Here is a 13,078-nt window from a genome sequence, read left to right on the forward strand (position 1 = left end):
GTTTTCTCTGAAGGCTTCTCTAGTTTCCCCACATTGGCATCTTCAGTGACTGACAACTCCAAGTATTTAGGAGACACATACAATATAGAGTCATAAAAAATCAGATCATTATGTAAGTTCATGACCTCAAATACGACAGTACAGTGTTTCGTCTCCAGAAAGGCTGATGTACAAAAATCATTACATGCCAAACATAATGTGATTGTCAGTGCTTTTTCATACACAGTCCCAGCTAAAGTTAATTTAACACTTTCTCACTCAGTAAGTCAACAGAATTGAAATATTACATTTTGAACCAGACATATTCCCTGTTTATGTTAAGAGAGTTACAGTAGGCTTAGGACTAAAGCTCATTTATAACTTATTGTGAAAACATAATCAATTATTATCAACATAAGTTGATCTCTATGTAATATTTAATTATATATATATATATATATATATATATATATATATATATATATATATATATATATATATATATATATATATATATATATATATATATATTTAAAGGTGCATCATTGAATTGTTTTGTATGTGTAACCTGTCTTTCTTTTGTCCCATACTTCAGTAACAACACTATGCAATGTGCTTTCACTTCTTTCACTGTCATGTCATAGTATCAGCTTGCACTATAACTTTACAATTACAAACGGTGCCTGGAGCAGTTTCGTGAACCATTCTTTGTTCATTTCTGAAACATAAAATCCTTAAAATGTTGTGGTCTACATGCAAATAAGGACAGTATGACAATACATAGTAACAATCCTGCTGATATTATTCAGATTGTAAAAGTGCCTTTGCGACTGTTGGTCTTTAAAATTAACCTAAATCGTATTTATTCTTTAAATGCCGACACATGATGCACACCAAGGCAACACCTTTGAGACAAAAAATTTCATTTGAGGATGCAACAGTCCCTCAGGGTTTAATCAGCTTAATGCTTCAAGTCAAAACAACACAGTTTGTCCCTCAGGCACTCACCTCTTTATAGCTATCAGCTCCCCAGTGGCATTGCTCTTTCCCAGGAGCACGTTGCCAAACCTGCCTCCCCCAGCTGCTTCAGCGTCGTGTAGCCGCTCATCGTCCACAGAGAACCCTGCCTCTCCATCACAGAGGAGTCCTGCCAGGCCCACACAGTCCAACAATTATCCCTTCACAGATCAACAGCCCCTACGTTGCTCTACCCCATGTGAGGCTATGTTTACTCAAGAACACACATAAATAAAACACAAGTACACAACCTTTACCTTTCTCTTTGCTGAGTGGTGATGAAGGCAGGTGGAGGTTTATCAGAGATGTCCTGAACACATGTGCATCAGTCATTGCTTGGAGTTATAACAATATAATAACCTTAAATAATTCATAGATTAGCTATTTGAATATACAAATTCAGTCCAGAGTTTTTACTTTGTGAAATACCTCAATTGATACAGTTAAGATGTTTGATTTTTTTGATGGATGCGGTCAAAAAGGACCTGAACACATACGGCCACATATTATTTATTTGTTTATATTTCCATTCACCCTTGAATCAAAGTGTAAAGACACTTCATGCACAATTTAGTTGTATTTCCCCTTTACTCGCTAGATGCAGGTCACATGTATTATACATAATGTGAATATAATGAATGTAAACTCATTTCCATATCTGCAATATATACGCTTTGCTGACATCTTATTTTGAAAACCGGATTTTGTGTCACTTTCCGCAATCTTCGCAAAGTCCCTCGTTCGCTCCTGATCTGGCCCGTTTGACTGCGCTTACCGTAAGTTTTAGTGTAAAGGCGCAATAACATGCGCGTGTCTGCTGATTTGACCGCGGAGATCCGGGTGTCTGCTAACCTGCTTTTGGTAACTTACGGTAAGATGGACCCGCAGTGTCCACTAAAGGATCAGGTGATCCACTAACTACGAAGCAAAGGCTGACTGGGGAAAATGCAAAATGACATATAGCAAATGTCGGAGCATAATTCATTCACATTTTCGGCTCAATTTCGGACTTAAATCGCACCGCTGGAGCTCCAATGTGACGATGGCTCGTTAGGGCTGGTGGCGCAACTGCTATTTTTTTTGCTATTTTAATTTATGAGAAATCACATTCACAGACACATATTGGTTTCAACATGGGGCTGTGCTACAGCTTGCGTCCCCGGCTCTTCGGGGACCTGAGCGGGTCTATCTCCAACGCGACCTCGGACTCGGATCAGCCTCCGGACGCCGCCGTGCCGACCCGCGCCGTGGGAGCTCGCCCGGAGGACACCGGGGGATGCGGGGAGACTTCGTCGCTTCGCGGCGGCGGCGGTCCGGTTCGCCCCGGGGACCCTGCCAGGCTCCCGGCCGGGGAGCACCGCCGTGGAGACACCGGTACCGACGGTGTGCTCATACAAAACGGAGGTGGAGGAGGAGGAGGCGGTGGAGGTGGCGGAGGTAGCGGCAAGGGGACAGGGAAGGACCGCGGCCGACGCTTACAGCTGCTGCAAAAGACTAGCACCCAAAAGCAGAAAAACTGGGACAAATTGCTGGTGGAGGAGAAGGAGGCCGAGAAGGAGGCGAAGAAAGTCAGTAAGAATATTGACAGGGCGCTGAAGGAGCTCAAACGGGAGTACAAACAGACGCATCGGCTGCTGCTGCTCGGTAGGTCGAGTCCCTCTCTGTTGTTGTTGGACGAGGAAGCCGTTTTATTATTAGAAACTAAAACGTACTGGCCTTTCCAGAAAGTATGTCACTACTCCGTTGAGGCCTATGGCCACATCTGTTGGCTTAGCTGTGAAAACTACCCCCTGCGGCTGTCAATGACAAATGATGAAGATGGACGTGTAGACTCACTGGGTCTGCTGTCCTCTGACTGGAAATATTTGGGGTTGTTAAAAAGAAAAAGAAAAAGCCAATTAAACATAATACAGGCCTTCAAAAGGGACTTCTTCACATAGGTTTACAGGGACGACTTAGCTTGTGGCTATTGAGTCACGTTTCATCTGAAATCTAGTACAGTAAAGTATAGTGTAGTATATTGTGTCTAAGTATTGAGTATAGGCTACTGTTAAAAATAATAGACTTTGGTTGAACTACGGCATATTTACAGTAATTCCTCTAAATGAGGGAGTATAGTAAAGTATATTGTATAGTGGCCTGCAGCATAGTAGAGTAGCTGAGAGTATAATTCAGTGGACTTTAGTGTACAAACGTGTCCAGAGACCACTTAGCCTGGCGTGTGAGCCATGTTTACTCTGAGAATTAGCAAAGGTTAGTATAATATAGCACAGTACAGAATAGTATAGTACTTATGTTATAGTGAGTATAATTTAGATATAGAGAATCCAATTTAGTTGGTTTTATTATACAGATGTACACACACACACACACACACACACACACACACACACACACACACACACAAACAAACATATATATATATATATATATATATATATATATATATATATATATATATATATATATATATATATATAAATGGCATAATAGAGAGAAAGCAGAGTGCCCGGTGTGTTGTCCCAACATAGACAAAAGTAGAGTGTTATAGATTATATTATAATATTGTGGTATTTTGTGTTGAATTACATCTATCCAGGATCAGATGAGAACTATCTCTTCACTAACACAGTTAATATAGTGGCCTGTAGTTCACTATAGTACATTTTTTTTAGTATAGTTTAGCTGGCTTTAGTGTACAATCATGTACTTTTTGGGACAATGTAGCTTTTGGCTACCGCACTATGTTTGTTGAATATCATATAGTATATATGTGGCGTGGTGTGCCATCTGTCTAGTGACTACAGATATAACATAATATTTTAAAGAACTCTGGCACATTTACAGTAAAGGTTTCCAATACGTAAATATAGTTCAGTTGATTTAGTGGTCTGTAGGATAGTAGAGTACAATTTTGTATAGTTATGTAAAGCTTAGTTTAATATACCTTATTATGCATTACACATATTATGTCTAGTTTAGTTTATTTGAGAGAGAAAGAGAGAAAGGACAATGCAACTGAATAAATAACCATGGTGTAACAAACATGCCAGAATTAATCAAAAGGCTATTTTTTGTCGAGGTGTTACAAAAGGCTTCCTAAAATACATCAAAAGAGAAACTAAAACAGGGCATGCAGTTAAAAAGGCTCCCTGAAATACATCCCAGCTTGTATCAGAGCTGACATGTGTATGCATTAATTATGTGTTGTTTTAATTGCTTCCTGGAAGATCTATACGTTTTTAGTTGTCTGATGTGAACGGGAGTAATATTCTACGGTCCTGAACCTCTAACAGACGGCTGAAGGAATAGTGCTATCTCGTCTTATGAGACCACTTAGTATGGCGTCGTAAAGTACAGTACGGTATATTGTATAGTGTTAAAAAATCTATTAGTATAATATGATTGATTTATTACTTCAATATCAATAAATATGATCACTTCACTGTCATGCAGCCTTTAGAATGAGAAAACTGCAACACTATATTATTAAGATATCTTTACTCATATCACAATATTGATTCAATACCAATAGTATTGCCTTGCCCGAGGTGTAGTATATAGTGCATTACAGTGTGCAGTATAGTAAAGTGTAGTGGCCAGTGCTATAGGGTCGAATGCTAATAATTTATTCTCAACTATTCTTTCTGTAGTATTGATTGTACTGACCTGCAGATTGTAATATAGTGGCCTGTGTGACAAGTCTGATCTGTTCAGTTCAACAGATGACTAGTAGCCTTTTACTAACCATTGCACAATAACAGTAAGGTATTTTGTCCAATACAGGTAAAGTATAGTAGATTAGGAAGTAGTATGGTGTACAATGTGGTCAAGTGCTGTACAGTATAGTGTAAAACAAATTATAGTTTAGTAGACTATAGAGTAATGTGTTGCTGTGCTTTCACTCCTTATTGTTGTTGTTGTCGGTAAATGGGCTTCAGTGCTGGAATGATGAACTGATCCACAAAGTATAACACGTTGATTCCAATTCTGATCATCAATTTGATGAAGATATCAAACACACACATTGATTACAGCTGTAAACATGCAAATAATTGCTGTCTTAAGTATTTTAGTGATGGTTTATCTTCATACTGCCATAAATAATCAATGTTAAAGCATCAGTTACAGGCTCAGGTTGGTATGATGTTATTTTTGACATTTTATGGAGTGAGTGATGATAATTAGATAACACATGGAATGATTGATTAAGTCATGATAACGGTGTGTCCTCGTTAAAGCCCTTATCTGTTTAATTGTGTCCAAACAACCTACGGCGTTTGTATCAGTATTAGGCCATATATTTGATAATCTCACAGGAATCTCATGATTGACAGATTATGTAATTCTTCAAGAGAATTTCCAAATATCAGTCACCAGCATCCCAGACAATTCAGTTAGCTTTTAGATAGTTGCCCTGTTGTTTGCTTGGATTTAGCTTGTAGGTTGTGTTATTTTACCACACATGTGGTAAACATCTATAGAAGGTACGTGTAGGCTAACTCAGTACTTTAGTTTTCATAACGCACAATGCTTCACTTTCAAAAAAGAGAGTCTTGATCAGAAACAGGAGCTTTAAATGTCACCCCAGCTACCCTGATGAGAAAACAATGTTGAACACATTTACAATAAAAACAGAACTTATCCACTTTTACTTTTGACACACGCACCCTTCATGCCATGTTGCATGTATTTGCTTTACTTCACCAGTGTAATGCTTCGTTACTCAATATAATAAATGGCGTCGAGTTTAATTTCCTCAGTAAACAGCTCCCGCTAATTACACACAGGAAGAACTGGCTCATCCTAATGAAGTCACATCGGGAAGTGTTGTACATTCCTTCCATGAGCTACTGTTGAAAGCTACACAGTGAGTGTGACCTTTGTTACTGTGTCACTTCAGCTTGTCATTATGGTTTGGGCGGCTTTCTTCACCACTTTAGAATCACAATTATTTTGCATCTGTCCTGGTGCACCCAGAAGCCTTCGCCACCAGCCACAGTTCTCTTCTGGTTTTTCCTTAAGAGGCATTTCGGGACTTTATACCCTCCAGGTCTCCAGTAGGACTCTAGTTGCATGCCAGAGGACTGAGGTGGTTTGTGTTCCTCTGAAAGTGGACACCTTTCAAATAGTGTTGCATTTCAAGGCAACGTATGCTCTCTAATCTGGGTCACTTTATCTGTTTGTATTTGCTGCAGGTATTTGGTTGAATAATGATAGCCATAAGGAGCTAATGTTTATCCTGTGCAGGCTGCTATGCTCAGCTTGTGCTGGAGCCCAAATCCATCCGTTTGAGTCATATTTATTTCTCACCATATAGAATCCCATTTTTGGTATCTTGGAGTATAATTGTAGACATAGTTCAACTCTGCTTCTTCCTTAAACTCTCTTTTAAAAAAAACGAGATTATTGATCATAAATGTCTCACTGCAGAAGGTTTTCATAGACGGAAAGGTTCGGGTTCAGTGTCGTTATTTACAGGACTGAATTCTAATTAGATGCAGTAAACCTGCCGAACTGAAGCTTTATGAATCAAAGTTCAAAGTAAAGTGACTGATTTATTTTGGTAAGTTATGGTGTGGCCATATAACAAACAGTACATGGCTTTTTCATTCATGGAGCTGAAACAACGAGACGATTAAGCTATTAGTCTTTCCGTAAGATATTAAACAGCCAGTTACTATTTTAATAATCAGTTCATTGTTCAAGTCATATTAAAGAAAATGTATCAAACTGTCACTGGTTCCAGCTTCTCAAATATACATATTTTAGCATATATTAGCTTTCTGGAAAATTGAAAGGGGCATTAGAACACTAGTAATATATGTGTGTGTGTGTGTGTGTGTGTGTGTGTGTGTGTGTGTGTGTGTGTTTGTAATGCTTTTATTGCAATACAATCATGAATCGGTACAACTACAAAATGTATTTATGTAGTTCACAACATATTTAGAAAGAAAATAAATAAATCTTACATAGTACGTCCCCAAAAAGCTTATGATCATGTGGCTGTCCAGGTTCTCTCAATATGAAATATATCAAAGTAGTCCAACCATCCATGAAAGCAAAGCTAGATGGTTTATGTGAATCAAAACAAGGCAGAGTTGTGATGTGACCACCGGAGGTCAATAGCCTTCAAATACAACTTTGTGAGTTTGTATTGTAGACATGTGAAGTCAAGTACATACTATATATTGTGTCATGAAAGGTATCACCAGATTTCCACATCATTTTGCCCTCTTCTTGTGAAACAGAGTCCTATTTGAAGGCACCATTGTTTTCAAAACCACTTGTAAAAATGCAATAAAAAAGTATGACCAGAGGACAATTCATAAAATCGGACTTCCTTTTTAATAGATATCTTTATACTTCAGTACAGGAATAAACCGATGGGAACTGGAGGACAAGCTCAAATTGTTTCTTGGAAAGGAAGTCACTTTATTGTTCGGCCTCTTGGATCACATACTGTACGGGCCTCTGATAATATCTGTTACAGCTTTCTTAGATGTCCTTAACTGGCTGGTTCATATCTTAGCCTTATCACTCTTCATGAGCCTGAACAACAGGCAGCAAGCAATGTAGTACTCAAGAGAAGAAATGTTGGAATTGAGGCAGGCAGGCCAATAAATAGCCTGTTGGAATTTTTTGTGTGTGTATGAGCATTTAGCCATATTTTGGGAAAACTTGCTCAGTGGAACATATTTGTCCTACTGGCCCTCCCCTTTAAATACCAGGACTCAGGTGAACTTTGTCTAAACAGGTTTTATCATTGACTGTTGCTGAACTTTGCTTCTAACTGCGTTTCCAGTTAATGTAATGACCAACAGGTAATGCTGATGTATGAATTATTGTCATGTTTATGATACTGATAGCAGATGTAGCAGCTGAATCAAAGAGAACCACACCACAGCAAGAGGACATTGGACTATGATTGTTCTCCAGTTTTTGCCTACAGTGTAACTTAGACTTTATAAAGAGCCTCTGCACCTTAAGAGAGTGCAATAAAGTTATTTCCAGCATCGTAAAAAAATTCAGGGAGGCTATATTTAGCTGGATATCATTTGGATGTATGCCTCGTTTTTACAGTACATGATTCAATTGCATTCTGGGCTTGTGATAAGTATGGGAGATTTATAGGGCATGTTAGGTTTATTGTAACAGTTCACTGGAGGGTGTAATCTTTACCCAGCCAAAATATATATTTAGTGTAATTATTTAAGTGCAATCGTTTTGCAAAGCTTCCAAAAAGAAACTGTGCATTGTTAAGATGATCATTGATGAGCAGCTATTTTTAAGGACCTCTGTGGTTTGCTGTTTTGCTGTACAGGTCTACTTCCAGTCTGAAAATAGTTAAAACATCTTTGTCAGACTTTGAAAACAGAATTTATTTGCAATAGAGTATTTTTAGATTGTTGTACTGCTGCATTTACTTGAGCAAAGGATCTGAAAACTTCCTCCAACACTGCACATGGACGCATACTGACGGAGACATTATTTAAGAAAAATAACTGCTTCTATTACTCACAAATATCGTAATTATGGGAAGAGTTTCCCTCCAGATTTAGGAAAAAATACTTTATTAAGAATGTGTAAATTACTTCCTTTTGATTAAATAATCCAGACTCAAACGATATGCAGATATTGTTCACATCAGAAGTCTAACTGCTCGAGAGAAGATGTTGAATAAAACGTCAATTATCTGTTTATATGGACTGGAGGTATCCACATTACATTTGTGTGAGTTGACTACTGGAACACAGTTGGTATCCGGACTAGTTGAAATGTCACAAAATACTGCTCAAACATCTTAAACTCAGATTTAAGTTTAGACAGAGTAACTTTCCCCCTCTTTAGCAGATGTATCTAAAATAAGATAAACCTTAACAAGCCTTAACAAACAAACACACACACACATACACATACACACACACACACACACATACACACACACACACTTTTTTTTGTCTAGTTAGGAGGAAGCCACAGCAAGCTAAACATAAATATCAGATAGTACTTCCTAAAAAGGAAGATTATTTATGCAACAAAGCCTGCTTGTCTCTCATTCAAAGGAAGCTGAATGCGGTGCCTTCTCTAACCACTAGAGAGTGATGTGGGCCTCTCACTTGTTTTGACCTTGCATTCTGAGCTGGGGAGACAAGATATTTTTATTATTATTATTTTTTAATGAGGATGTGGGGGGCTGGTGGTTGTACTATATTCACACCACTAGAGGTGAAGTAAGTGTTCCAGTTGTCAACTGCAAGCCACAGACAACTTTGTTGCACTCATTTCACGACATAAAACTAGTATTTGCATTGTGTTGACATAATGGAGACAATAACAGCCCCCTCCTTGTTACACGGCAAAAGAAAATCATGGATGCGTCATGCGCTTGAGTGATCTATGAGGATTTCTGATGTAAGTGTAAAGTACAGTAAAATTGTAATGTTTTCCCTGACCTGAATTCAACAATGTACATTAGCTTAGCATTAGCTCAACCTTAAGGCCGACCCACCAACTTTTACCAGTGGCTTTAATTCTGTGTCTCACACACGTTTACATTAATAATGGCATTAAATATGCTATTGCTACCTACAAATAACACAACGGTGTACATGTATAGTGCAGTTGGTGGTTGCGGTAAAGTCACACTTGTGCAAACCCACACATCATCTTGGTTAAGTTTAGAGGAAAGCACAGCAAGCGAAACATAAATGTCAGACAATGCTGACAACATTGCCACTGACGGAGTGGCGGTGGTGGTGTTGTTTTTAATATTTGGAGATGAAACTTTAACATGTTGTTAAAAATATTATAAGAAATTTGCCAAGACAAATGCTTTGTCTTGTATTGTGGAGGTCTTGATGTAGTTCATAGTCTTTGGCAGGTAAATATTTATGACAAAAGTTGCCATGAGATGTTTCGGCACTATGCAATTATTTCTTAAATTGTGAAAAGTTGTGACAAGAAAAGTGTATTAATTGTTTACCCAAGAAAACATTGAGTTTGATAGTATAAGTTACATTGTCTTAGGTAGGGGGCTCTTACATCAGCGTTCAACCAATGTGTGATTCTTCCTTCTCACAGACTTTATTTTGAATCATTTTTAGAGGCTTAAAGAAAAAAACAAAGCAAAGATTAAAGGAAAGTCTGAAACATATTCATTTGTTTATATGTGTTTACTTCCTGATCTTGTTATTTATTTTGGAACTCTCTAAATGTATCTGACGACCCATCAAGAGACGTCCCGACCCCCATGTATACAATCACTAGTCTATATGGTAGTTTAATGGTTGTCAAAGAAGCTTAAAATACAGATGTAGCGAGTAGATTTTTGTTAGTTTACTGTCTTTACTGCAGCGGAGAAAAAAGAGCCTTTACTCAAGTAAAAGTTGCAATACAACAGTGTAAAAGTACTTAACAAAATGTACAAGTAGAAATGTGAATGTATTCATGCACTAAGTGGACCCAGGTCAGTTATATTATAGGATACAATTGTGACATGTTTTGAATAAATATAAATATTGTACAAAATGACATTGCATTATATTGACATTAAACTAGTCCTAATGCTCTTAAGGTGCTGTACTTAAGTAAATGTTTAGGTACTTGTACTTTACTTGAGTATTTTCATGTTATGCTACTTTACACTTCTACTCCATGAGTTTAGAAGCCAATATTACACTTTAATTTAACCCTTGGCCAGCTGCAGTACTGATATAATTGTCCTTTTCTACATACTTTTATTATGTAATTTTATTATTATACTATTTTAACTATATATATGAATACTTTTAGTTTATTTTGATGACAAAATGTTTGTACTTTAACATAAGTAATATTTTTTAATGCAGGACTTAATATAGTATTTGGACACTGTGGTATTGCTACTTATTCTATAAAATAATAATATTAAAAGTCCTGAGTTCATCCCCCACTGGGTATTTCTACTTTTACCTTGCTAAAGGACCAGAATATATCCTAGAGTCACCATTCTCTCAAGAACTACAATTATGGACTGTAATAATGGTGGAAGACATATTTACTTAAGTAAAAGCAGTAATACCACAATGTAGTAAATACTATGTTACAAGTAAAAGCAATATATTCAAAATCTATTAGTATTACTATCAAAGTTTACATTCAGTCGTAAAAGTAGAACTAATCTTAATTCAGTGTAATGTATATAATATCGGAATCTAATCAATAATAGATTAATGTACGCATTAATAAATTGATGTACACATCCCTTTAATGTTGAACTGGTGAGGGTGGAGCTAATTTGGGCTACTTTATGTACTATAAAAAAAAAAACATTAACATTTATTAGTCATTATATTTTGTATGAATAATCTGAATCTGCAAAGCAACTAAGAAGCTAAAAAGTAAAGCATTCAAATAAATTCAGTGATAGCAAGGGATATATATATATATATATATATATATATATATATATATATATATATATATATATATATATATATATATATATACACACACACACACACACACACATATATATATATATATATATATATATATATATATATATATATATATATATATATATATATATATATACATAAACACACACAGTAATAACCAGGGGCCATTTTAGTGCTTTTACTTTTTATATTTGTACTACCTTTTACTGATAATACTTAAAAAATAAAAGTAGTCCTCTCAAAGACTACAATGATGGGCCCCAGGCCTTTAATGTATAAAGTAAAAGTGCCTCAAAATTGTGCTTAAGTACAGTGCTTGAGGTAATGCCCTTAGTTACTTTCCACCACTTTATAGGCTTTAATACGTTTAATAATACAGTATAAACATCTGAAAGGGGCCATTTTGTAAAAGTACTTTAACTGTTTATACTTTGAGTTAATTTTGTAACTTATACTTTTGTACTTACACTTTTGAGTAAAGGCTCTTGAATACGTTCTCCACCACCCACACGTAGTCCTCATTAGCTGAAGGACTACAACTATGGCCCCCAGGCCTGTAACGACTAAACTGGAGAGATAGGTCGAGCCCAACGCGCACACAGACGTTGTAAAACGGGTTGCCAGTTTGTGTCAGGGCCACCTCACTGACTGGAAGCCAAGAAGAAGAAGAGACCCAGCCCCTCTGTAGACCAGCACAGACTCGTCCCGGTTTCCACCCCTTTGCCGATTAGTTTGATAGCAAGATAGCGACGGACTTAATCGGGGATGGCTGCTCTCCCTTTTCCACACAAGTTATAAAATGCTTTATCAGTGCGGGTTGTTAACGTTACAGTTTAACGCAGGTTTGTTTTCCACCTCCACGGTCCACGGTTATTTCCTGGTGCCACAGAGAGAGGCAGTGCTGAGTTAAAGAGACAGAAATACTGATAGAAATTCAGATAGAAAAAAAATACTGAGAGAAGAGAGGGGTTGGAGACGCGATAGGAACAGTTGACTGGATTCCCAGGGATTGAAAACCCTCTCTCTCTCTCCTTATTTATATGTATTTTTGATATATCTCTGTGGATCCGAGTCGTTATTTCTCGTTGGTTCGTAAACTGACGAACGGTTGGATGACGGTCGGCTGCGGCTAAAGCGGAATTGCATCGGGGAAACGTATTCCTCCCTCCGACGGAGAAGCCTCGCAGAGATTTTTTTTATTTTTCCCCCTTTTTTATTTTACAGTAGACTCATTGCTGTGTTGTTTTTGAACCACAAAATCATCCCGGGTGTTATTTTATATATTTTTTTACGATTCCACAAGGAAGGGTTAGGGCGACGGAAGATGGGTTGTTTGGGCAACAGCAAGACTGAAGATCAACGCATCGACGAAAAGGCACAACGAGAGGCGAATAAAAAGATAGAAAAACAGTTGCAAAAGGAAAGACAAGCGTATAAAGCCACACACAGGCTCCTATTACTGGGTAAGGCTGATTTAAATGTGATGGCTATCTGAAATGTAAGCTAACCGTAATCCCTTTCGTTTACCGAACACGTAGCCCCGTTTGACAGCGCTTGCAATAATATGTCATGGGGGTGGATATTGATGGAAGCGAAGCTCCAGAGAGCATACAATTAACTGGCTTGCGTTTTCTAAAACG

General features: G+C 37.4%; 1 protein-coding gene across 2 annotated transcripts in view; it reads left to right on the forward strand.

Annotated features, from left to right (window-relative positions):
* Positions 1–1,912: 1,912 nt before the first annotated feature.
* The window catches only part of LOC137779456 (guanine nucleotide-binding protein G(olf) subunit alpha), a 43,564-nt gene continuing 32,398 nt past the window's right edge, over positions 1,913–13,078 (forward strand). The window contains exon 1 of one of the 2 annotated variants that reach the window (XM_068567201.1): positions 1,913–2,640. In XM_068567201.1, the coding sequence (XP_068423302.1) occupies positions 2,130–2,640 (511 nt within the window). In that variant the 5' untranslated portion in view covers positions 1,913–2,129. Of the gene's footprint in view, positions 2,641–12,091; positions 12,902–13,078 lie in introns of those variants that run through there. The other variant, XM_068567209.1, reaches the window with a different exon arrangement.

Source organism: Clinocottus analis, unplaced genomic scaffold (genome assembly GCF_023055335.1).
Source record: "Clinocottus analis isolate CAN_PGR_092001 unplaced genomic scaffold, fCliAna1.0.p SCAF_11, whole genome shotgun sequence".
NCBI lineage: Eukaryota > Metazoa > Chordata > Actinopteri > Perciformes > Cottidae > Clinocottus > Clinocottus analis.